The sequence below is a fragment of the Dermacentor albipictus genome, chromosome 9 (assembly GCF_038994185.2).
Source record: "Dermacentor albipictus isolate Rhodes 1998 colony chromosome 9, USDA_Dalb.pri_finalv2, whole genome shotgun sequence".
NCBI classification, from domain to species: Eukaryota; Metazoa; Arthropoda; class Arachnida; order Ixodida; family Ixodidae; genus Dermacentor; species Dermacentor albipictus.
Genome location: NC_091829.1, coordinates 5,354,724 through 5,381,500, shown reverse-complemented (window position 1 = coordinate 5,381,500; position 26,777 = coordinate 5,354,724). Strand labels below are relative to the sequence as shown.

General features: G+C 49.2%; 2 protein-coding genes across 5 annotated transcripts in view; one reads left to right on the top strand and one right to left on the bottom strand.

The window, feature by feature from the left end:
- LOC135906094 (adenosine deaminase-like) overlaps positions 1-26,777 on the bottom strand; it is a 102,902-nt gene that overhangs the window by 34,227 nt on the left and 41,898 nt on the right. The window lies entirely within an intron of this gene.
- Positions 2,536-9,819, top strand: LOC139049457 (uncharacterized). Of its 2 annotated transcripts, none has more exons than XM_070524912.1 (4): positions 2,536-2,659; positions 4,102-4,249; positions 8,711-8,911; positions 9,376-9,819. In XM_070524912.1, the coding sequence occupies exons 1-4, from the start codon at positions 2,590-2,592 to the stop codon at positions 9,422-9,424; spliced, it is 468 nt and encodes a 155-aa protein (XP_070381013.1). In that variant the 5' UTR covers positions 2,536-2,589; the 3' UTR covers positions 9,425-9,819. The 2 variants fall into 2 exon arrangements, with proteins under 2 accessions (XP_070381013.1, XP_070381012.1); XM_070524911.1 differs by having other exon boundaries at positions 9,363-9,819.

Genomic DNA, 26,777 nt, shown 5'->3' with positions numbered 1-26,777 from the left:
ATTGCCTATGGAAGGAAGGCTCTTTCCCGGAAGAGTGGAAACTTGCAAATACTGTTCTGATATCCAAACCGGGGAGGGCCATAGGGCTTGAAAATCTCAGACCCGTTTCCCTGACGTCGTGTTTGGGGAAAGTCGCTGAGCATGCCATTTTAAATAGGCTAACGCGTTATGTGAAGGGCAATGGGGTCTTTCCGCACTCGATGATAGGATTTTGGCCCGGCCTCTTGACTCAGGATGCTATGAGCAGGATTAAGCATCAGATCCTTGACCGGCGAACAAGGGATACTAAGGCACTAATTGGACTTGATGTGGAAAAAGCTTTCGATAAAATCCGACATTCTTTCATTCTACGGGTGCTATCGGACTTGAATATGGGGCAGCGGCTTTTCCATTTTGTCAAGGCTTTCCTTACGGATAGAAGGACATGTCTCAGGTTTGGGGAGATAAAGTCGGAAGTCGTTAAATTGGGTTGCTGTGGTACTCCGCAGGGATCCGTACTCTCGCCTATGTTATTCAATCTGGCGATGTCGAAGTTGGTTAATAGACTCAACACTGTCCAGGATATTGGCTATTATATCTACGCGGATGACATTACTATATCGAGTGTCGGTGGTAGTGATGGAGAGCTTGAGGCTAGGCTGCAGCAGGTGGTAACGCTTACGGAGGAGTATCTGGGTCTCATGGGGCTCAAGTACTCCACTAAAAAGTCGGAGTTGTTGATCTTCAAATCTAAGAAGCTAGGTCGTAGGCCGAGGGGTTGGGTACCGGAAGTTGAGCCTTGCATTAGAATTCATACTAGGGAAGGGTCGGTGATACCCAAAGTTGAAGCAATGAGGGTCCTGGGTTTTGTACTTGAAGCAAAGGGATCGAACATTAGAACCATTCAGCGTATTACCAAGAAAACGGAGGAGGCCATAAGACTTATAAGAAGGATCTCTAGTAGGCATAGGGGTTTAGGAGAAGAAGGTGCGACGCGCATAGTTCACGCATTTATTATGTACCATTTCTCGTATGTGGCAGCTATGCTAAATTGGAATGGGGGGAGAAAAATAAATTGGAAGCATTAATCAGAAAAGCCATCAAGGCTGCGCTTGGTCTGCCTATGACTACGTCAAACGATATGTTGTTACGACTGGGTTTGCATAACACTTTAGATGAAATTGCTGAGGCTCAACGTACCGCACAGAGGGAGTGGTTGCTAGGTACACCAGCCGGTAGGTATATTTTGGAGTCAATTGAAGAATCGGTGGCTGTGTCACACGATAGGGCGCCCCTACCCGAGTTGAACGTGAACCTTAGGGCGAATATCATGGTTCGTCCGTTTCCGCGGAATGTGCACCCCGTGCACAATGTAGGGAGGCGGTTCGCGAGAGCTAGGGCTTTGTTGCGAGAGGCAAAGGATAAGGAGGAACAGTATGCGTTTGTTGACGCCGCATGGATTAATGGTAAAAATGCTTATTCGGTGGTGGTGGTAGATGGCAAAGGGAGCGTTAGAAATGCTGCTTCCATTTATACCAAAGATCCGGGGGTTGCTGAACAGGTGGCTATTGCTCTAGCACTAATTGATTCAAGAAGAGTTTTGGCGTTTAGCGACTCGCGATCTGCGATTACAGCCTTCTCGAGGGGACTTGTTGTGAAACCGGCTAACAGACTGCTACAGGGTAGGGATATCACTTCGCATACAGTTACTTGGTTCCCGGCGCACATGGGGACAATGGAGGGAGCCCCGCGTAACCTCAACGAGGTGGCGCACAGGGAGGCACGAGGATTAATGTGCCGTGTACTCCCTGAAGGGGCTGGATCTCCCGCTCCTGAGTACAGGGACCAACTGTTAACCTACAACGAAATCACCAAGCACTATTACTTAGGGCGCAGGGCATTCCCGCTGCCACATCCTAAATTAAATAGGCCGCAGGCGGTTACATTAAGGCTTCTGCAGACACGAACGTACACTAACCCGGTCATCATGAATAAAATTAATCCGGACTGCGGGGTTTCAGTCTATTGTAGTAAGTGTGGGGGTTTGCTCGATTTACAACACATGCTGTGGCGCTGCTTGGCGTTGGCCGGTGATGGTTCTCGAGGTGAACAGTGGTGGCAGCGGATGCTGCACAGTGAAGTGCTGGCGGACCAACTCAGGGCTGTCCAGAGGGCCCGTGTGATGGCAGAGGAGCTCGGCCTCTGTGTACCGACGTGGGAGCGGCTCGCATCAGTCCCAGACTGATCCCTCAGGACCCAAATAAAGTTCTTCATACCATACCATACTTTGCATGATTCCTTCTCATAAAATACAATGTCATTGTGGCATGCAATGGTTGGGCTACGATGAAGTGACGTGACGCAGATTGGTTCGCACCCCATGACGAAATAAACCCGAGAAGAGACTGCACTGTTCTTTCCAGCCAGAGTTGGCCGATACGGTGAAACACACACCATATTGCAACACGACACAACATGAAACTTTCGTGGTTTTCAGCTAGTTCGTGGTTAATTCTCGCGAAGCTCGTATCAGCTGCCGAGATGAAGAAGAAAAAGGAGAAGAAGCGCCTCTCGGTAGAAAAGGTTCTTCCCATCGAAATATTCTTATTAATGTTTAAACTCGGCATTCCTTACGCCACGCTGCTTGTTCTGACCAGCATGAATCTCCACTTGTGTTCTGGTAAGTGCTGCGTGCTTCCCTCTCTGAAGCGTGTTCCCATATTATTCTATCACCCACAGCGGTGTTTTCGTCGTATCCCACGGGCAATTTCCGGTGCATTAATATCCTTCAAGTAACGCAAGTTTTAGAGAAATGTTCTGTGACGATTACTTGCTCAGAGCAGCAGGTGTGTGCAATGCAACGTAATTAGAATAATCATTTAGAGGAAACTGTTAGACCACAAGACGACACCTAGGAAAAGAAAATTGAAGGGCGTATATTACCAAACGCCAGCAATGTAATCCGCGTGGCAGTTTTCGGGCACATAAAGAACGAGAATAACTTTGAGGGACGGTATAAAACGAAGCACCCAAGGTGCACTCCACGAATGCCAAAGCGGCAAAGCGATGCCGGAAATACTAATGCAAGGAAGACCACTGTGGAATCGTGACACTGTGCTTTTGCAGGTAGAACCAATGCGTCTGCATGACGTGCTATCGCTAGACTTGACGTAATCCGCATCGCATCGCACTCAGACCCGTGTTCGGTCACGGCGAAAAGCAGCGCCCTGAATGGAAAACGCACGGACAGAAAAAACCACACGGACGACCGCTGACTCCGAACTGACGTTTTACTGAAAACACGTGAACTTACATACATATGTTATCGGAAAAGCCAGATTGAAAAACAGTTAGGAAACAGACTAGCATCCCTTCCATGAAAGGCTATCGACCGACATGCAGATCAAAGGCGTATCACCACCTCAAAGTTTACCACGTGGCTCGAGGAAACCGTACAAGTGTAATAACAACGTGGAACAAATTATTCTAGTCTGTTTAAAAACAGCAGTACTTTCTCCGTGAGGGGAATAGACGGCTGACTTATGCAAAGGTTGCAATTAGAAAGTTATAGCTCAGCCAGTACGCATGCGCGGTCAACACGCACAGTGGCGTCTGCGCTGGCCCACAGCGCTCGCTGCGCTCTATTTTTGCTCATGTGAAAAGCTTCCTTGGCTTCACATGTGATTTGATCACGGTGTGTACACAAGATATGTTTCGTTAAACAGTGGTTTGGTCGGCATAAAGAGTATTTACAAGCCGATTTCGACAGAAAACCGTAAACATAGAACAATCGTAAATTCGGTATTACTTCTACAAATTTTGGTAAACATTGGCCAAGAACCAAACAGCGGTCTTGCCTGGCCGAAGCAGCGCGTCACATCACCACGCGACAAAACCGAACGGAAATGCAGGCTCTCGGCAAAGCAGCGATGTTCATAACGCTCTTAGCAAGCTTTAAGCGCCGTTCGTTCGTGGACTCAAAATTATTTTAAAAGATTCGAAAGATTCGAGCTTGTCGGCAAATATAAATTGAACGTAGTGGGCCTCGTGTTGCACATAGGTATAACTGCCGTGATCTGTTGTGCAAGAAGATGTGGTTTTTGCAAGTGTCCTGTTTGGTAGGCCGCACGTTGAACGCCTTCGTCCGCCACTACGAGCCGCTCTCGTACCAGCCTGTGGATGTGCACGACCGAGCAACCCGGTGGAAGCGCTCGGCGTACCACGGTGTCCCGGAGCAGAGCGTCAAGGTTGCCTTCACAGCTCTCGAGAGGCAGGTATCCAAACAAGGGTCAGCGTTTCCTCTGTGGTGGAACACGACGCAAGACACGGGAAACAACGCGATAAACTGAGACCTATAAGAAGCGCAGTTGCGTCTGCAGTTCATCACGACCTGTCCTCAGTCTTTAATCCCAGTGCAGTGTTCAGCCATGTTTCAGGATCAATTGGCCACTACAGCACATCGTTGGGTGACGTGGGGACTCTTCTTCGCGACGACAACGACTGATTTCTTTGGCAGCGTTTATCTACATAGCCTACCTTGCCTAAGACAGGAGTATATCCAGGCTAGCTTCTTGGGGGAGGGGGGCAAGGAGTATAAGTGGCTTCAAAAAAGTAAGGTGAGGTCTAGGAAAATGAAAGTGTTCAAAAGCAGTGATTAGTCATGATAGTGAGTCGGATGGGGGGTGTGTGCTGCAGGTTCTCAGAAACTGAGGTGATAAAAGAAAAGAACTCTGTCAGGTAAGCAGGCCGTGTCAATCCTGCGGGCATAGTTTTCCCAGAAAGCAGGAAATACGCGGAAATAAATAATGATAATAATAATTGTATCAAAGGTCACCCAATTAAGAGTCAAATATGTCAATGGTAAAAGAAATCAATGAGTGTGCATGACTTCACGACGGTTGTGAGAAAAAAAAAACACATTGACTAAATATAGCTATACTAAATAGAGAAAAAAGAACACTCAATGAAACCGGCAGATCCCACGACCTGTTGGAATCTATATTGTGCGAAGCGGTGTGGGGGGGAACCTACCAAGTTAACGAAACGACAGTGAGAGCACCAAGACGTAGGCGGCTGTTTCGTGACCTACATGACACGCATGTCGTGACATTGATGTCATGAGCGATTATTTATGTTCATCCTACGCTTTTGTCATACTATGCCAATTTTGGTACATACCAAGTTAACGAAACGACTATGAGAGCACCAACACGTAGGCGGCTAGATAGATACTCTCAAAGTGGCAAATGTTCGCCAAGGAATGCTTCGCATTTGGAAGGATGACAATAAACTGAAATAAATATTAGTAAACAACATGCTCTATAAAACAATGAATAATAATATATCCAAACTCAAGCCTCAACATCAACGCAAATGTTTTACCTAAAAGGTAATCGTATTGCTACGGGATAGTATTTCCAATGACGAAGAGCCGAGCGGTAAGAAGACGACGACAACGATTGGAAGATAGCGCGGGCTGTTACCTCTTGGCCAACTGCGCCGTATTGCCTTGTAAATATACTTGTAGATAGCTTTTCGTCGGTGTCTTCCGACGTAACATATCTGGTGGAGGTGGACGTTCCCTGTACTTCGTCACGGAGCTTCGCAGTGGACGGTACGTCGAGCCTTCCTTCACGGCTCCCGGAGACGACAACTCGACTCCGCCGGCTCCGACACCTGCTGCCACTTCGACGACCTTTAAGACGAACTCGAAGGGTCCATGAAAATTTGTTCCCCTTATCAGAAGAATAATTAGCAACATGACTAGGTGCATCCAAATATCTTACTTGAGAACAGTAAATGAAGCAGACTTACAACGGGAAAAAATGACAAAGACATTTACTTAGCTGAACGTAATAGAAAACTAGTTTCAAGTGGTACCCTTGCTTGGTTTCATCCATCCCGTAATGGATGTTTGGCGATTCTGTGCAAATCGGCGAGCAGCCACAAGCGGTGCCATCTCACCTAATGACATTAAAATCCTTCTGTGCCTCCGCGCTGCTAGAAAAAGTTCACTAGGGAGTTCAAGCAGTCATCTGCCGCCTCACAGGGCATCGTTGCAGGCTCCGAGCTTGGGTAAGTACGAAGGAGCGCGCTGAGCGCGCGGCAAAGCGACGCAGCCTAGAGGAAACTAGGTCACGTTGAGGGAAGTGGGGAAGGAGAAACGAGGCGAAGCGTCGCGGAGGAGGAAGGTAGGCGGAGGCACGCAGGGTGGAACTCTTCTGGCAGTTGCTACATGTCTCGTTATAACATCGTGCTCGCGTGCCGTACTTGCGAACGATCGCGTGCCACGGTGAGCCGACGATGGCGGCTCAATCTCGCAAAGGAGGAAATAGGGCAAGCGGTCGCGCACATACGGCACCGGACGTGGTGAATTTTCGCCGCGTGCGGTCGCGGTGGCTGCATCTTGAAAGCAAACCACTTTGGAGGCACATCTAGGTGGACCGATGGCTCGTAGCTTTGCTTGCGGTGTGTTCTCGTCGCTCAGTTTGCGTTTAAACGACAGACAGCGCGAAGGTCACTTCGCTCGCTGCTGCTGCCGCTATTCCTTAGGCCAGCATTTTCACAGCGAGTATTCGCGGTCATCGAGTGTGATGTGTTTATGTTTGCTTGTGCGCACGGACATGAAAGAGGCGTTCTACTTCAGCGGCTGCTGCGTATGGAGCGGCCGTGCGAGCCCTGTCTTGAATACGATCTGCGATGCGGCCTGTTCAGGCGCACTGAGGGCGAATCGCTTCCTGTGCGCCACAGCACCGATAGTCTTACGCGTCACCAGCGTTCACGAAGTGAAACGCCACCGCCTCCTTTCACTTCCCCCTCCTGTTTTCGCCTCTGTCCACGGGTGATGTGCGCCTCCGGCAGGGTGCGCGCGCGTCCCCGGGCGCGGCGCATCGAGGCACCTGCAGGATCGGTGGCGGTCACTCCGAATGTTCGTCTTAACCGAAGAGCACGTCTAAGGCGGTTCGTCTTAAGCGGCTTCTTTTTTCTTTTGCACTGAGTCTATGGAAAACGATACAAACGTTCCGAGAATTCGGCTTAACCGAGTTCCTTTTAACGAGCGTTCACTTGTGCACATCACCGAACAGCCACGTGGCGCTTTTTATCTCACTGACCCATTCAGGAAGAAAATTTATCTCATAGCACAATATTCGGTGCTATGTGTACTGACACTGTGGTGAAATCGTCAGCGCGTTAGGATGATCCCAAAGTGGCTGTTCGACGATGTATCTATATCATACGAAGACTCGGAATTTTCAATATATATCAGTTGCTAGAGCGCTTCCGTTTGTTTACCTGTGTGCCTTACTGTGTCCTTGTCTTCGAAAGCGCAACTCATACCAGTAAAATATGCGACACGCCAAAAATGTAGAATGCAATAAAGAACTAAGAAGAAAGGAAGGTAACGGAGAGAAGCGCGAAGAGACAACGTCGGGAATGCGGCAACAAAAACCAAGGTGGCCTTGGCAACCTCTCATAAAAAAAAAGGAAACAAAAATATCCGATGAAAACGTACTCCAGTACATGAGACGGAAGTTCTCACTCCCATGCATACAAACCCCGAAAAAGAACCATGAAAACATTGTCTCGTATTTCAATGGGATGGAGGTCAGCCGTTACATCAACATACAGAACACTAGCCATCACAGCATATTTCGTGTTAATACGTTGCCTGCATATACTCGAAGAGAAAGACATGTCAGGCCAATAAACGGCTACAATGGTCGAAGGCAGTCGATTCCACTGACAAATTGTTTTCGGCAAGGAAGTGCTACAGAAGGCGGCACTCCTACGTTTATATTCACGTATCTTATTGTAATGCAGTGAGACAGAAAGATGTGCGAGTTGGAAAGAATGCATACTTATTATTCGGCGCGAAAACAACGGAAGACACCAGTGTCTGTGTCCTTCTACCTCTGCGTCTTCCGTTGTTTTCGCGCTGATTAGTAAGTATGTTGATTACAATGGTCAACGCGTGAGGAAATTTAGTGGGGCACAAGAAGATAAGACTCACGCGAGGTACCGATGTCCGAGTAATATACCCAGTGCAATAATTTTAAACGAAACGGGGCTGGTACGGCGCTGGGCGCCGGTGGCTGGAGAGTAATTGTAGTGGCAAGGTCATCACAGGATGGCTATGGTGTTGGGCTGCTGAGTCCGAGGTCGCGGGTTCAAATCCCGGCCATGGCGGCCGCATTTCGATGGGGGCGAAATGCGAAAGCACCCGTGTACTTAGATTTATGTGCACGTTAAAGATCCCCAGGTGGTCGGAATTTCCGGAGTCCTCCACTACGGCGTGCCTCATAATCAGAAAGTGGTTTTGGCACGTAAAACCCCATAATCTCTTTCTGCCGCCCCCTGCTACGCTTCCCTTCTCTTGGAATCCAGTCCCTAACCCTTGATGACCATCGGTTGTCTTCCCTCCTCATTACATGCCCTGCCCATGCCCATTTATTTCTTGACTTCAAGTAAGATGTCATGAACTCGCGTTTGTTCCCTCACCCAATCTGCTCTCTCCTTATCCCCTTAACGTTACACCCATCATTCTTCTTTCCATAGCTCGTTGCGTCGTCCTCAATTTAGGTAGAACCCGTTTCGTAAGCCTCCAGGTTTCTGCCCCGTAGGTGAGTACTGAATATTCGCCTACCCCAAATTTTAATACAAGCCAGGCCAGTTGTTCGGACTGCATCGATGTCTATGCCAGCGGTGGCTCAATTCTGGGACGAACTCGCAGTGGAAGGCAGCGAGTGCATGGAGGCGTGCCGGTTCACGCGCATGCGCGACCTCTGCCACAAGCGCTTGGAGCCCCGGGGCCGCGTGCGCCGAGCTGCGCGGTTACTGCGACGTCTTCCAGCGCTGCCGCCTCATCGACGCCGAGGGGCCGCTGGCCACACTGCGCCAGCTCGTCTTCGGCAGGCAGGGTATACCTCTCCTGGTGAGTGGCCGCCTTCGCATGCCGTGGGCGGGAATTCTCCGGCGCGTGTCTGTACGCAGTGCATTTGTGACGCGCGACGTGTCATACGCGGACAATATTATGCTTGTGACATCACATATTTCCAGTGTTTCTACGTATGGCCTTGCGCACAACGCCATACACACGCTTCGGCGTCGCCCGACCACCCTTCGTTTAATACAGATTGACAATGCTTAGTGCGAATGTGTCCTCTGAGTTTTCGCGTCAAGTGTGAAAGAACAGTGCGCAGTGCTTTTTGTTGCCCCACTTGGTCACCGGGCACGTGCCGTGCGCGTGTACCCTGTAGACAATAGCATTTTTCAGAACATCATCGCCTACAGTTTGCCTGTCTCCTAAAGCGAAGCCCATCACGTGATTCGGCTCGGTCATTGCCCCGCTTTCGAATTTCGCCCACATTTCCGAGCCCCACTAGTGCTCCCGTGCAGGAGTGCTGGCACGTGGCCGCGGCGGGGCTCGCGCTCGGCGCCCTGCTGACGCTGGCCGTCGTCCGAGCCTGCGCGGTGCACGTGCCGAGCAGCAACCCGCGCATGCGCGCACAGCGAACGCTCGGCGGCGACAGCGTGCGCCACCCGCTCGACTTCATGAAGGACTTGGTGCGGTGACGTGAGCGAGCTTTGTCGGGCGACAAGCAGTTCGTCGCAGTGCGCTGCCCTCACGCCTGGTGTTCGTGCTGCGGTCCAACCTCGATGGCCTGCTGAGGTACTCGGCCTCAGAGATCAAACTGCGCGCGTCGCTCCATCTCAGAGGCCAAGCTCAACGGACAAGCCAACTTGAGCGGCACGCGTGCGATGCGACTGGTCAGCATCGTTTATTCATTAGCGTGCCGTCAGAGCGCGCCCCGTTTGCTTCAACTGTAAATAATCCTTTGACAACGGACGTTCTATAACGTAACCGTATTTTCATGGCCAAAATAAAAGCACCATTCATACTATACATGTTGAAAAAAAAAAAATCGCCGACGCTTACTGTAGTTCCTAATGCGAATATTGAGAGCAGCTGCTTCGCGATATATCGTTGCAAATAATTTTATTCTGAACGACAGGGTGCTCATAGAGAAACATACTTGGGTAAAGAGCGAGCGCTCGAGCCGTTTCGCGGCCGAGCAACTAAGGGTCTTACCACCCGCCAGGCGGCGTAGCGATTTGCGCTTCCACTTTACCTCAGAGGCTTATGATACGCCTACGGCGTTACGTCCAAGCATCCCGTTTTCATAGAGACGTTGATGCTGCGCCGGTCATGTGCTGCTGCTTACGACCACCCCACCGCGCTTTTCCACGCGCCATCTCGCTGGTGCGGTAAGGTGTTTCATTTTCTGTGCAGAGATAATTTTGCCATTTCTTGAGATAAAAACATTGTTAGCAAGACGTTTGTTATGCTGGGTGAGCGTATTTTGGACGTGTAGCATAGAACCTGAGCCGTGGCATCCGCTTACCGCGCAACCACCCGTTAATTTCTGCACCCATCTTTTTCAGAAGAACATTTGGATTACTTCCAATGCGTAATTTTCCAAAAGTCACTCGCGAGACTTTCGGTTTAAAGCACAGAACTTGTTGTATGTGGCTCACTCTCACCATCACACAAACGTTTCATTTGGTGCGGCTCGAGCCGTGTAATGCGCATTTGAGATCGTTTTGTGAAGGGTGTTTACTTCCCTGCACGCGCCTGGCCCGGTTCGCAAGTCGTGCCACCTTCACTTGACGCGTTGCATGTCATTGCTAAAAGATTCTTCTTGTAGTTTGTCTATTTATCAATGGTGTGTGATCTAGTATTTTTTCAGTCCAATTCCCCATATAAACAAGAAAAAAGTTTTTTTTTTGTATGGAACCATCGCTTCCTATTGTGTGCAGCTGAGAAAAGCGGCTCAGAAACTGTAGAAGAATTGCAATAAAGAGAGCCCCGATCATATTATTTTTCCAGTCTGCATGAGCTGATTCAGCCTTGCTCGTTAATCGAGAGAGAGATAAAACTTTATTATGTCCTTGATGGGGTTCAGGGGTGGCGGGGGTCGGGAGACTAACCCCCATTCCCCCCTTTCCTCAGGCGGCGGCCAGTCCTTGCTTTCTCGCGGCGTCTTCGGCCATCCGGACGGCTGCTCCTCTGGGTCCAAGCTGAGCAGCAAAGTCTCCCGCTGCTCGGCCGTAGTTACGATGCGTGCGTTAGTGCGGTAGGGTGTTGGCGGGTGAGGCTTTGGGGCATTGCCAGATAATGTGATCGAGGTCAGCGCGGGCCTCGCACGCTTTGCAAAGTGGGGAGTATGCATCGGGGTAAATGCGCTTGTAAAGCACGGGGTTCGGGAAAGCTCGCGTCGGAAGGAGTCGCCAACTGGTGGATTGCGATTTATTCCGTGTTTTGTGTGCGGGGGGGGGGGGGGGGGGGGTACGCTCTCTGCGGTAGTGGAGGATGTTCACGATCCGCGAGTTTATTACGTCCACTCATACGGCAAGCTTAAAAATGAAATATTAAAGCTTCACTAGAGACGACGCACTGCACAACTTTGGAGCCAAAGGTAAACCAGAATTGAAAGCATTGTTATCGAAACCAAAACAGAGCTGGGAATACAAAATCTCGGAAGCGCAGTATAGCCCTCGAATGAACGTGTTGCCTCGCCGTGGAGAACCTCTCGCAATACTCTCATCCTCCGCGTTCGCTCTGCCTCGTTCTCTCCGTCACGTCGACGCTGCTCAACGCAGGAACGGGCGCGCTGCGCTCTAGTCTACAGTTTCCCAAGTGAATGGCTAAAATGGTATGAAAAGGAAACGCAGGCAGGCATGGATAACCGTGCTCGGATGAATCCAGTAAGTCGGAATGCGAAAGTGTGCCGTTTTACTTAGTGCGTGTTACTATTCGACATCAATCAGACAAACAATCTCGCAGTTGGCACTACCGTACACAACGCCTACGCGAGAGTACTGTCTGACTCTATATGGCTACAGTTCCGTGCATTTTTGTTCTCCGTGAATGGAATGGAATGGAAAACTTTATTGCCTCTTTAAAGGTTTTAGCGGGTCGAGGCCGAAGTCTTCATTCTTGAAGCTTGAGTCCTCTTCAGCCATGGATGGGCCCCTAGTCCAGGGCTCCACTGAGCCGGGCCGCCTCGCACGCGTGCGCTATTAGAGCTCTTTGAGTCTCTAGCTCGCGGCTGGTGAGCCAGCTCTCCCATTGCTCCGCACTTGGTGTTTTGTGTTTGTGGAATGCCTGGTTTCTTGTACACTCCCATGTAATGTGGTATAATGTTGGCTTAGCTCCACACCACGGACAGGTTGGGCTATACTGCGTGGGGAACATCCTACTTAGTATGTGTAAGTTTGGAAAGGTGCCCGTTTGCAGTCTCCGCCATCCTGCGGCCTCCTCCTTTGTTAATGCTTTATGTGGTGGCGGATATTGATATCTTAGACCCATATAGAGGTTTAATAGCTCTGAATAGCTGTTCCCGCAGTTGATCTGTGGCCCCTCTGGGGCGGTTAACGTTCCTGCTCGGCTGGTCATCCCTCGAGCAAGGCAGTCCGCCCCTTCGTCGCCCCTGATCCCTGCGTGGCTTGGTATCCAGATAATGTTATGTGTGGGTTGTCCCTCAGCGATTGGAACTCTGCTGAGGGTCTTGAGCGCCGTGTTACTTATTCTGCCTCTTATATAGCTCCGGCACGCCTCTTGTGAATCTGTTAGAATATTGAGGGATATTCCTGTTCTATAACCTTCTTCCGCTGCCAGTGCGACAGCAATTTCCTCTGCCTCGGTTATGTTAGCCACCCCGGCCGTGAGTCCTGTGATTAATTCTCCTTGATTATTTGCTACTACCGCTGCCGCGTTGTTTTTGTGTGCGTGTGAGTATAGGGACGCATCGGTATAGACTGTATTGTCCCGATGTCCCATCGTCTTTTCGTAAAACTCTGCCCTAGCCTGTCTCCTACTCGCATGGAGGTTTGGGTCCATGTTGCGAGGGATAGGTTGTATGCGTAGTTTCTTTCTTAGTGGGTCTGGTATTGTGGCCCTGCTACTTTGTGATTCTTCTACTTCCCGACCTAGCTTTGTCAGGAGCGCCCTTCCCGTCGTTGTATTGCTGAGTCTTCGTACTTGTGCGTTGAGCTGGCATTCCCTTAGTTCTTCAAAAGTGTTGCTGATTCCAAGTTGCATGAGTTTGTCGTTGGATGTGTTCCTTGGGAGGTGGAGAGCTGTTTTATACGCTTTCCGGAGGATGGTCTCCACTTGCTCTTTTTCGGTTTTGGTGATTGCATGGTACGGCAGTGAGTATGTGACCCGGCTGACTATCAGGCTGTTGACCAACCTGAGTGTGTCCTCCTCTTTCATGCCATATCGCTTGTGTGCCACTCTGCTAATCATTCGGCCCACCTGTCCTGCTGCTTTGTTTAGCAGGCAAATTGTGTGGCTGCATTTCCGGCTTCCTTGCAACCACATGCCGAGGATTCTAATCATCTTTTGTTCCGGGATGTTCTGTCCTTCTAGCCTTACTTCGAGCGGGGCATCAGTGGGGTGTCTGCCCACCCTGAGGAGTTCAGATTTCTCCGTGGAGCATCTGAGGCCTCTTTGCTTTGTGTATTCTTCGATGCAGGTGGCAGCTTCTTGTAGTGCCTCTTGTTTATCCCCTAGTGAGCCTTGAGTAGTCCAGATAGTTATGTCGTCCGCGTACATTGCGTGAATGATTCCTTGGATCTTGCTAAGTTTCTTGGTAAGGTTGACCATCGCTATGTTGAAGAGTACTGGCGAGATTACTGAGCCCTGCGGAGTGCCCTTGCATGGCGTTTGAAAGGCGTCACTCCGTAGGTCTCCTAGGCCTACTGTCGCTGTTCTGTCGGTTAGGAAGCTTCTGATATAGTCATGGACTTTCTTCCCGCAATTAGTGGTGTTAATCCCCTCCATAATGGCGGCGTGGTAGACGTTGTCAAAGGCTCCCTTGATGTCGATGGCCATGGCCACGTTTTCCCCGTGTTTCGGCATTGTCTCGAGTACCTCTTCCTTTAGCTGTAGCAAGATATCTTGGGTAGACAAGTTTGCCCTGAAGCCGAACATGGTGTTGGGGTACCATCCTCCGTCTTCAAGATGCGTTTGGATTCTTCGGGTTACTATTCTTTCGTACAGCTTGCCTAGGCATGATGTAAGCGAAATTGGTCTGAGATTTTCAATTTGGAGTTTTTTGCCAGGTTTGGGAATCATCACCACTACGGCGTGTTTCCACTCCGCTGGTACTTTGCCATCCTCCCATAGTTTGTTGAGGTAGAGGGTGAGCTGATCAATTGCTTCGTCGCTGAGGTTTCGAATTAGCGAGTTGCGGATTTTGTCCGCCCCTGCTGCTGTGTTCTTTGTTGTAGCCCTTACAGCCTCGACGACCTCTTCTCTTGTGATGGGTCGGTCCGTAGTTGAGTTTTCGTCACCCTGGTAGTCGCCTCGGTAGCCTTCTACCGAGATCTTTCCGTAGCATTTTTCCCGTACTGCTTGGAGCAGCTGTTCTTCTGTTTCTTCATACTGGTGGATTAACCTCTGAATGGATTTGCTGCTTTCGGCCTTGCTCTTGCTCGGATCCATGAGTGTTCTGAGGATATGCCATGTTCTGGCTGTGCTTAGGGTGGGTGCCATTCAGTGAGGTACTAAACTGCTGCCACCCCTGCCTTGCCAGCTGCGTTGCATACTCCTCTGCTTGCCGAGTTATTTCGGCAATTTTCTTCTTAAGCTTTCTATTTAGCTTCTGACGCTTCCACCGCTTGGTTAGGCCTCGTCATGCCTCCCATAGCCTGAGGAGTCGTTTGTCCACTTCTGGTGCTTGTTGTGTTCGTTGCACTTCTTTTGTGTAGAGATCTCTTATTTGTCTGAGTTGATGGCTCCAATCCTCTGCCGAGGTTATGTCTTCTTTTAGCTGTTTACAGTGGACTCGAAAGGCATCCCAGTCTGTTAGACTTGCCTTGCCAATCTTCCTCCTGATGATTTCTGCCTCTGTGCTGACCCTGATGATGTAGTGGTCGCTGCCGAGGTTTTCTTGCAAGTTCTCCCATTCGACTTGCTTTGCGCCCCTGACAAAGGTTAGGTCGGGACACGTGTCCACGCTTACGCTATTGCCCTGTCTGGTGGGTTGGCTTTCATCTGTGAGTAGCTCGCAGCCTATGTTTTCTGCAGCTGTGCAGATACTGCGCCCTTTCTTGTCTTCGATTCTACTGCCCCACTGCGGACTCTTCGCATTGAAGTCTCCTGCTATTATTAGGGTGTTTTGCCCTGCAAGCTTCTTCACTTCCGCAAAAAGCTTAATGAAGTTTCAACTGTTTTTAGGTGGGCTATATAGATTGATTACGAAAGTGCTCTTCGCTTTCTTTTTCCGTTTTGGAATCACTTCGGTCACTATATGTTCTAGATGTGTGTCTTCTAGTTCCTTATGTGTTATGATTGTTATTGTTACACGTATATCCTTTTAGGGTTGGGATGCAATTTGTTTCCTGTAGTAGTATTAAATCTGGTGGATTTCCTCTAGTGTTAATGAACTGTTGCAGGAGCCCTTGCTTGCGCTTGTAGCTCCTGCAGTTCCACTGCCTAATCTCTAGTTGGTTTGGTCCTGCCATGTTGATGTATTGGTGTTGTTATTTGTTCCCTGGGATTCTGATCCAAACCTGCGCTCGTTGTAGAGGCGGTCTCTGGCGTCGTTTACTGTTCTCTGTGTAGTTTGATTCTTTACGTAGTTGCGGAAGCTCTGGTCTTGCAGGGCTATCTTTTGATTTAGCTGCTGCATTTGCTGCTGCATTTGCTGCATGAAAGCTCTGAGGTCTTCAATTGAGGTGTTCCCCTCGCTAGTTTGCGTGCTCTCTATATGTTGCTGCGGCGGTGGTGGCGCCCTAACTGGTGAGAAACCCGCCTTTCTCATCTCTTGCATTTCCTGAATTAGGTCGTCTATTCTTTTCCTGAGCTGCCGGGTTTCTTCGCGGCAGAGCTCAAGTTCCTTTTTAAGATTACTGTTTTCGGCACAAAGCCTCTTCTCGTTTTCTGTCTGCATGCTTGTGTTATTGGTTATGTTGTTGTACGGAGCAAAAAGCGTTTTGGGAGGGCCGGCTCCCCAGCTCACCTTAACTCCGCCGCTTTTCTTCTGCTGATTTGGCTTCGTCGTGGTCTGCTGGCCCGCGCCGCCCAGAGGTGGGTAGGACTCGTCCCTCTCCCGGCTTCGGCCCTGGCCTTGACTGTGGCTGCGCCCTCGGCTGCGGCTCCTGGATTCACTCCGGTAGTCGGTCCGTCGCTCTTGATCTTCATTCCGGAACCAGCGCGGTCGCCTTGCTCCGCTTCTGCTCCTGCTGCGTCCCCGCCGCTGCTGGCCCTGGGGTCCCCATCGTAGTTCGTTTGTCGACTTTAGGCGTTGTTTGCAGTACTTTGTGCCCGCCGCGTGGGAGCCCCCACACAGCAGACACTTGGGTGTACACTGATGATGTTCTTCCGGATCTTTCTGGCCACATTGCTTGCAAGCTCTGATTCCGGGGGTCGGGCAGACGTCCGACCGGTGACCTTGCTGGCAGCAAATATAGCAAACTTGCCGCGTTGGTCTGTATGGATAACACCACATCTCTCCCCCGTAGTACAAAACTTGCTTGGGGAGGATGGGGCCATCAAAGGTGATAACAGCTGTGCTAGATCGGCCTAGCATTCTCGCCGCTAAAATCTTCACCCCTTGCGTGCGTGTTCGTAAGTTTGTCTTGAGTTCTTCGGCGGGGGTCCCCGGGTCCACCCCGTGAATGACCCCGCGCAGCGTTCCCTCCGGCGCCGCCACGTGCGCGTTGACTTCGTAGCTGTGCTCACCAATCTTCAGGTGCGTGATGCGCCTGACTTGCTGAGCAGCACTTTCGTTGTCTGTACTAATTATGATGATGTTTGAGCCCGTGCGGAGCCGGATGATGAGGTCTTCAGCCCTGTCCGGTGGCCGCAACCACCGCTCGCGCCACTTGGTGTGTCTGCAGGCTTTTCACTGCCAGTCCCTTCGGCCGGAGGACTATCTTTAAATCATCTCTGGGGAGCGGAGGCAGTCTCCGTGAACAAAAACTATCATCACCAATGGCTCATACTCCCGTAAGCATTCATGTTTCCGTAAGCAAGCAAACAATGCAATGGCACATAGCCTCGTAAGGCAGAGGCTACGAGTACTCAGCAAAGTGAAGCGAACAGTGCTCAAATTCTTTTATCACTCTTGCAACATACAGAACAGCATGTCGAAAACTGTCCTTATCAATGGCTCTTACCCCGGTGAGCAGTGGCTTATACCCCCTTGAGCAGTGGCTCATACCACGTTGAGCAATGACTCATACCCCGGTGAGGAATGCAAAATAAGGAATGCATAAGCAAGCAAAAAATGCAATGACTCATAGTCCCGTAAAGTTCATGGCTGTTCACTTTGCGTGAATTAGCTGCGAGGACGCTACTCCTGTTGTTGTTGTCAGTGATTTCAATGTGGATTTGTCGGTACCGAAAAGTTTTACGCGTTCCGTGTTGCAGACATCCCTTGCGATGCCACATCGATCCGGCGCTACCGACCACAGCGGCGTACGTGCATCGATTTGACATTATCAAAGAAAGCGATTGTAGTTGCGAATGAAATAACGACCACCGATCAAGATACTAAATAAGTATGCGTACCTTCCGTCACGATGACCGCCCATCAAGGCTTTGTTCAAAATTATGTCACCCCACTAGCGTCACTAAAGTCTTCTCTGAACCTTTCAACGCTCGAACACCACCGCAATACAGCAAGACCTTTTTTACAAATCTTATCACTCGCTGCTTCACCAGACCGACATCACGCCTCCGCATCGCACTTCATCCCGTCATAGCCATTCAAAGGCTGTTTATCCCCCACCAGCTCGCACCACCGCCCATCTTAACTCTTACTTCGTTCAAACAGCGAAAGACTGGAATCATCTACCAGCTGAAGCGGTGCACCACTCCGTTCATTCATCGTTCAAAGCATTCAATGAAAATATAACCTAAATATGCCCACCCCTCATGTAAAACCCCAAATGGGGTATTTGAGGTGTGAACAAAAAATAAATAAATAGATAGCTTCGCTGATCAAACACCTTCGTAGAGTGGAATGGCTCATCATTTTTTTTATTTGCTCCCGCGACTGGCGCTGCTCTGCAGCTTTCGTAGTGACGCCTAGCCTAGGTTGAGAAGTCTATACAGATAGAGGTCCCAGAGTGACCTCTAATAGAATGTTGTAATCCGAAGAGCTTTTTTTTGAAATGTATACACGGATATGACATAAGTTTTGTATGTGCAACACCCCCAGGTCAGGGGAGGAAGGGGAGAGTTGCCGCAATGTGAATAAACGTGTGCGTAGTTCATAATTCTGTCGGAAATGAAATGATTACGGTATTTTGATGGTAAGTGCATACCATGTGAAGCCTTATGAACTACAGAGCACACAGAAAAACGAAATTTAAAAATTTTGTCTGACTAGATTGTAGATAGTTTTAGAGGATGGTTACTGTAAATTACACCATAGCTGTTTTCTATTTTGTCGGGGTAAAAATACAATAAAAGCTGTCTTCGTTGGGTTAAAGTCAAGGGCATTCAATGTTCAATGTTTGTAATTCGCACTTAAGCTTATCAATTAGGTTGCATTCATCGCAGTAAACGATTATATGCTTGGTGTCGTCTGCTCAGAATACTGCTGCAGCATACACAGGCTGTAAAGGCAAGTCATTTATATATAAAAGACACCTCGGGAAGGCCGAGGTTAACAAGCGTGCTGTTGTACTGAAAATCCCCAAGTTGAACAACTGGTCGTCGATCTTCTGAGAATTAGCACTAAAAGTATTCCGTTAATTCCGTAGTGAAGCAATTTATTTTTTAGTGTATGATTTAAGAAATTTGAATCTACGAATAAACCGGCAGCTAGATAACCAGTTTATTGACCTTTTGATTAGGTCCGCAAATATTGAGACGGCAGTTCGTGTGTAAAGGCTTTTTCGGAAGCATACTTGGTGACTGGAAAGAATGTTGTCCTTGTCCAAGTAGTCATTAGGGTGCTTCACAAATATTTTTGGAAGTTTTTTGCTGATGAACAACAGTACTGAAATTCGACGCTAGTTTTTCAATCTCATGTCTGTCCTCTGACCTGTGCAGTGGTAACATTTTGGCAATTTCCACTCGTAGTGAAAACGCACCCGTGGCAAATATGTGATCGACGATATGAACGAGAACTGGTGATCACGAAAGCTTAACGACGTGCGCGGAAATATTGTCGATTCCAGACGCTGTGTTTCACAAATACCGAATTAACGGAAGCCACCTCAAGGTCGTCTGCATGGTGAAAGAGCGATTTTGCATGGGGAATGTGCGTTGCATCAAAATAATACTCGGTTTGTCAATTTTGAACGAAAAATAGACTCTAAAAGCATTACAGGTACTCTCGGATGTGGTATACGTAGCGTCGTTGCAAAGGTTGCTTTAGGTATTTCCTTCTTCCTCTTTTTCTTGAGCTTTTCTGCAGTTTTTCTGGTCGCAAAAGTTGTTAGAAGACGTAGACGGCTGGCTACATATATAACCACAATTGCTGCAACAGACCTTTATCGTCTACATATTTATTCACGATGAGGCGCTTTAATTCGACATCACGCCGCCGCGCGTGCGTCGCCTCTTTGCTGACGGATGTCTCTAAAAGTGCGCTTGTCTTAAAATTTCTGCAAATGTTACGTTCCTTCTCTAGTCCACGCGTGTCCTAAAGCGTATCATTTGACAAGTGAATTAGTGAATATATTTGATGAGCTATGTGGACACTGTGATTTGTCGAGCAAATAATGCGTGCCTTATCAGGTAATCCGCATAAACAGGCTGAATTACACTATATGGTCTGTAGAAACTAACGACACGCGAAGGAACCAGACAAAGAGCTACTCATTGTTCCAACTTCTTCTCTTCGCAGTGCACGCCTGCTCCGTTTATTCGTCCTTTTCTACACACTCCCGCTCCCCAGTAGCGTTATCCAATTCAAGCTTGTAAAATATCTGCACTGGCCTTCTTATAAGCTTGCCATCTTGAGCTTTCACAGGGCAGGCTCGGATTATTCCATCTTGACCAGGGAAGACGTCCACGACTCGTATCAGTGGCCAAATACCTCTAGAGATGTTAGCTTCCTCGATGAGTACTATATCAACTACTCTAATAATAACGGAATACTACTACTACTTGTAGACTGCCACTAGGATGCGATGGGTAGAGGTGAAGTGCCCGCAGCTCGAGGAGGTACTCTTTCTTCCATCGCATCCCCAGGTGAACCACGAGCTTCTGGCAGTATCGCAACTTCTTGCTGAGGTCACGTCGCGCAGCCTGTGCACTTCGAGCTTCGTCGTCACTGTTGGTTCGCTCTGGAGAGGCAAGAAATGAGCTCCCGACCAGAAAATGAGCGGGACATAGTGGAGAGAGCTCTCTAGCGTCCGTATACGTATAGGTTAGGGGTCTTGAATTGATAACCGCCTCTACCTCCAGCAGTACAGTCTCAGTGTGTTCGCTGTTGAGCTTGCTCTTTCCCAGCACTTCGCATAAAGATGACTTGACTGATCGGATAAGTCTCTCCCACCAGCCGCCCCATGTTGCTTACTCCAGGGTAGCGTATCGTACTGCTGCCGAGTTGCAGCGGCGCCTGCCTATCGAAGCTCGACCGACGTTGCTTATTGGGTAGCGTGGCGTTGTCGGCGGGCTGCAGGCATCCGGTAGACCATGGCGACCAAGCAACGACGAGACGATTTCTAGTGCGAAACTTGCACGGTTTATTTAAAGGTCGGTGAAAGAAAATAAGAAGAGCATGAAGTGATCAAAAGTACATTTCGGAGCCCCTTAAATAGGCTCTCTGCAATCATGGGAGGGATCTTGCTTCCGTCGACGTCACGTGACCGGCACAGAAAGCCAGCTGCAAGGAGGAGGCCGTCCCGCCTCCTGGAATTGTATACGCTTGTCCGTCTCCCGTGCGCGTTGCTGGTTCGTGGAAATTCTCCTTTTGGCCGTTCGAGGAACGAGTCCCTCTAAAGTCGCACGCACACACACGCACGCACACACACACACACACACACACACACACACACACACACACACACACACACACACACACACACGCACACAAAAGAGGCCTGTACACTGCGGGGCTTCCACCAGACCGGCAGACACTCGAAATGGTCGTGGCGAATTAGGAAGTCACGCTCCATTTCGACGAGGCCTGGTGGAAGAAGGTCGGGTGAGAGAACGTTCTTTCTGCACGAGGTGCGGGACGCCAACCATAGCAGACGAAGTCACGCCTCATTTCGACGAGGCATGGTGAGAGATGGTCGGTTGAAATTCCTTTCTACACGTGGTGCCAGACGCCAACCCTAACACCCACCAAGGCGCACCTGGCATAATAAATTTCCATTCTATGCGATGCGTTTAGAGCAAACATGCAAATGGAGAGCTCTTCATGGTGTTGTCCCATAGGTCTCGCGATGGTCTCTTAAATGGGAGAGCATTATCGCAGTGCAGAGTTGCGGGCACTCCTCTACGAGCCAAAACCTACGGAACGCTAGTAAGAAGGAGCTTGTAGAGATTCCACTCGTCAATTCAAGGTGTACAGCTCTCGTGGTCGCACATGTGAACAACAAAATATAAGCTTTGCATGTAACTCCATCAGTCTCATGTTGCTTTACATATAGTGGCCCTCCAGGGCCTAATCCCACAACCTCAAACGGCCGTGATGTGACAAACCTGTCTACAGTAATTGGCGCAAATTGCACCTTTACAGGTTTGCCGTTGTATTTTTTGCAGAGAAAGCAAGCATTGATGATCCCTTTGACTTCTTGTTGAGCACGTATAACCCAGTAACGCTGTCGAATCTGCATCATAGTGCTCGCCACACCACCACGTAAAACACTGCAGTGAGCCTCAGTAACAACTAAAGCCGTGAAGGGATGCCTTTGCGGTAGAATGACCGGGTGCTTTTCTTCATACGTAGCGTTCATTCTTTCAAGTCGGTCACCAAGTTGAAGCTGCCCGCTGTGATCAAGGTAAGGGTGGAGATCGCCCAGTACGGAGTGTTTTTTGACAGTGTCTCTAAGCCGAAGGTTTTCAATGCCAATCGTGAATACTTCGAGCTGGACACGAAAGTTCCAGAACATTTCAGCCTTGTTTAGCTCCTCTGTCGAAATAGTCCCACCGAGCGACGTTGGAATACGACGACATCGATCCACAAATCGAAATACCCAGACGGTGACGCGCTAGAGCTTCTGTAGGTTGCCAAGCTTCCTTAAGTCAATCAGGGTGTCCACTATTCTCGGCGCTTGAAGAAGTACACGTTGCCACACTCTGACTCTACGTAGATCGGTGTGCTCATGTCCGAGTCTGTAGGCCAGGTTGATCTTGGCTGGGAAAACCATTCAGGTCCCCTCCACCAGCTGCGAAATGTACGCAGAATTTTTAAACATACGCCCCTAGTCAATAAATCTGACGGGTTTTCTTCTCCTGGACAGTACCGCCATAGCAGTGGGTCAGCAATTGCTGCGATTTCAGTCACTCTGTGCTTTACAAACTGACCCCACTTGTTACGGTCACCCCGGATCTAGCTCAGTGTGATCGTTGAGTCTGTCCACATGACGCAGGGAAAATGCGTTGAATCCCACGATGAGCGTATGTATTTTAATAATCTGGCTCCTACTACCGCATCCATAAGCTCGAGCTTTGGCAGTGTTAAATTCTTGGTAGGTGCTACTCGAGACTTCGCTACTATTAGTGATGTAGCTTTATTTCCGCCGTCATCAACTGTTCTCAAATAGGCACATGCTCCATAAGCCTTCAGGCTGGCGTCGACGAATATATGCAGCTCTACCTTCTCGACCGCTCCATATAGCCTATCTCTCACGCAGCGCGGAATATTGATCGATGAAGCTGGATTGCGTCTGCGCACCATGCTGTCCACGTCATCTTGATCTCCTCTGGTAACTGGTCATACACTGACTGGCCTAAAACCCACAGTCGTTGAAACAAAAGCTTTGCCGTGACGGTGAAAGGCGAGAGAATACCAAGAGGGTCGAAAATTCGAGAAGCAGCCTTGAGAAGTGTACGTTTTGTGTCCGGCTGCGCAGAGGCGAAGTATTGGGCTATAGATTTGGAAGAAAATTTGAAGTAATCAGTTTCGATACCCCATTGCATTCCCAAAACTGCAGTTGATTCCTTTGATGTACCTTCCGCTTGCTCCTCCTGGTTCTCGAAGATGTTCTATAATTGCTAGTTATTGGTCTTCCATTTTCTGAGACCCATGCCTGCATCTCGCATAACAGCCTTCGATCGCTCATAGATGCCCAGACCATCTTCGAATGTCTCTGCACCCACCAGTAAATCGTCTACATAAAATGACTTCTTCAAAATAGAAGCAAACGCTTTGTCCTCACAAGCGGTGTCCAAGTGGTAATGAATAGTCGCCATGAGCAAGAAAGGGCTTGATGTTGATCCGAACGGTACCCGAGTCATGCGCCATTTGGCAATGTTACTGTTTTGGGTGCCGGGAAGGGCATCAAACCAGAGAAACCGGAATGCATCTCGGTCGGTCTCCTGTATCTCAATTTGTAAGAATGCCGTCTCAATATCGGAGTTGATGTCCACCGGAAACCACCGAAACCGAAGCAGTACTTGTAGTATCTCTGGGTTTAATTCACCTCTTTATCCAGGCAGTCGTTGAGTGATGGAAAGCCTTGAGCGTGTGACGATGCGTCGAACACGACCCGGAGCTTGGTGGTCAGCGATTCCTCTCGTATAACTTCCCGACGTGGCATATAATAGGTGGCTCGATCAATATGAACATTCTTAGGTACCACTTCAGCGTGTCCTAACTCCAGGTATTGTCGGATGACTGCGTTGTATCGCTCCAATAATCCTTCATTCATAGATAGCCTCTTTGCCAGTTTTTGTAGACGTGCGAGCGCGGTATCACGGTGGCTTCCAAGTAGCTGTTTCTGATCTTCTTTCCAAGGCAGCCCCACGGTGTATCTGCCATTTTTCTCGCGAATTGTTCCTCGGAACCGTGCAATGGACTCGGGAGGGGGAGGTTCACCAGAATCTACGACGCCCATTGCTTCGAGCTGACAGAACGACTAGAATCTGCGAGGCTGTGTCGTCGTCAGCAATCGTTCCCACTCGCAGAACGCCGACAATAACGTTAGCGTCACAGTCAAAAAACGCTTTTTGGCGATTCGGTCCTTGCAGTGTCCATCCGAATGCCGTGTTGACTGCGACCAGTCCTGGAATTTCTATGCTCCTTGCAACTTCTCCCGTCATGATTTCCCAAAGATGGTCAGCTCCAACCAACAAGTTGAGGCCGTTCTCAGTATCCGCTTCAAGAAAATTGTTGTCGTTGGCAAGAAAATTTGCCCGCACAGCGCAGCTTCCGAATAAAGTTTTTATCAGCTGTCAGCGCAGCAATGTCGTGACAGATAACTGGAACTATAATTTCTTGAACAATACTGGTGTCGGAACAGTGCTGACTACGCAGTGGTACTTCAACAACCTTTCGTATTTCAGCAGAACTTGGGGAAGCGTTGCCAAACGTGTTGAATGAAATTCTGGTTTCTCCCAGTACCTGTAGTTCTAGTCTTACAGCCAGATCTTCCGTGATAAATGATCTCTGACTGCCTCCATCCATAATCCCTCTGATGTATCTGGACCTGTTATTTTTAATGCAAAAGCGCGAAAAGTCTACAGGTACACTTCTCTGTCCGTTTTTGCACAAGCGTTTGTGGAATCTCTGTCGCAAAGCATTACTGACTGCGTCGAGACTATCCCTGCTATGCTACCTGAAGCCACCGCTGATTTCGAAGTTTACGCTGTAGTATCCTTCTTTCTGTAGATCGGGTCACACATACTCCAGGCGAATCTTCCGTGACAAGCTGAGCACGTGAGTTTGACATGGCAAGAGCGCGCCTGGTGACCTCGTGATGTACACCTATAAATGCGGTTATCCTTAGCTAGCTTCTCTTTTTTTGGAAACAAGAGATAGGTTGGCGTCGCAGGCGCGTGTACCGTGCTTCTTAGATCGACAGAAGAAGCACTCGCTCCAGCTGTATATATGATGCACAGAGCAGTATGGAAGCGGTGCTGCTCCCTCGAGTTCTCTCAGCACGGTCATCGACAGATCGTTGTGACGATGTGTTGCACTGCTCTCGGCTTTCTAACTCAACACGTGTGAACATGAGCAGCTCTTTTAACTCGGCTTCCGATGTTGCAGCTGCCAGTGCTGGCTCCGAAAGGCTCGCATCAGACCCATGTTGACGTAAAGTCTGACTCCGCTTTCCTCGTGTATATGCAAGAACGAACTCGTATTGCAATGCCTTCTGCGGAATATCTATCAGCATTGCAGAGAAACTGAGAGTGGGTACTTTTAGTGCAGTCAGACAGCGGATATTTAGTTGCGCGGCATCCTACAGCTGCCTGAGGCCGCGTACGTCGCTTCTGGACGTTACATGAGGTAGATGACGAAGTGCTATAAGGTGGTGCTGCACTATCCTTTAACGATCGCCAAAACGTTCTTTGAGAAGTTCTACGACATCTGAGTAGCAAGCTTCAGAAGTCAGCAAACCGGCAATGGCCGCTGCCGCTTCCCCGACAAGATAATGCCATAAATATGAAAACTTCGTCGTTGTCGATATAGCGTTGTTGAGATGAACAGTCTGCTCGAACTGCTCCCAGAAACGTGCCCATTTGCGAATGTCGCCTTTAAATGTCGGCATATCGAAATTCGGAAGCCTTGGGCTAATTCTGGGCATAGCGTCAGGAACTGTCGGGGTCGCATTATGAGGAGCAGACTCCGCTGTACTGTCCGCGCGTCCCAAAGCGTCGATCTTGCACCAAATCTCGGCAAGCATGCTGATAGCTTGATTGTTATATTCTGCAGTAGTTATGTATTCTGCTTCGAGCTCATCGTCGGCAATGTGCTCTTCGAGTGCATCGTTAAGTTTCGAGAGCTCGTTGTTGCTAGCAGATAGACGGTCAAAAATACCTGAAAGCTTGGGCTTGTCCACGGTAGGATCTGTAAGTAGCAGCTGTGCTCCCTGCAGAATCTTCGTGTTCTGTGCTCGTCGAGCCGACCGCTTGGCCTTTAGGCGATCCATCCGATTAGCTCTTGATAGATGTCTGGTCTCCACTCCGATCATGAACGATGCGTTATCCAGTCATTCCTCGCCGCTCGCAGCGCGAATAGGTGGAGTAGAAGGCCCTTCGAGACGTGCGATGAAGGTAACGAGTCCGCACGGAGGTTTTCGGGACAAAAAAAATGTGTAAAAAATAACAAGATGTGAAGTAACCAGACAAAGAGCTACTCATTGTTCCAACTTCTTCTTTGCAGTGCCCGCCTGCTCCGTTTATTCGTCTTTTTCTACATGGCCTATGCAATTTTCTAAAATCGAGTCTGGGCCAATCCCCCATATGGCGGCCGGTACATGAGCCACGCGTTCAGAGGACAACAACGGTGTTCTAAGCAAGCGGCTTTCTCTCTGTCGTTCTCGCGCAATCTTTATGCTGGCAGCACCTATCGACGTGCACTAACTATCACAACAAAATACCGTGTCAACAACAAGTCATACACAATATTACCGCATGTGGGGACACAGACTAGCTATAAAAATATAGTGAATCGGCTAAATTGTCAACTTTCTGCGTTGCTTTCAACGGTCCGGCACGTCTCTGGCCGGCGTTTGGGGAAATCAAGTGCCATCTCGGAGGTCAAACACGCGCACACATACAAAACTTATACCAAACCTTTTTAAGTAACACGTGGATATCGTTGTTCAAAGCAGAGAGAGCTTTTTTTCTAGGATTCTGATTTCACTTACGGGTGCAT

What these genes read in the sequence shown, in the direction of transcription:
- LOC139049457 (XM_070524911.1), top strand. Translation starts at nt 2,590, where the DNA reads ATGTTTAAACTCGGCATTCCTTACGCCACGCTGCTTGTTCTGACCAGC. An exon ending in GAATCTCCACTTGTGTTCTG is followed by an intron (nt 2,660 to 4,101) that starts GTAAGTGCTGCG and finishes CCTGTTTGGTAG; the next exon opens with GCCGCACGTTGAACGCCTTC. An exon ending in GGCAGGGTATACCTCTCCTG is followed by an intron (nt 8,912 to 9,362) that starts GTGAGTGGCCGC and finishes GAGCCCCACTAG; the next exon opens with TGCTCCCGTGCAGGAGTGCT.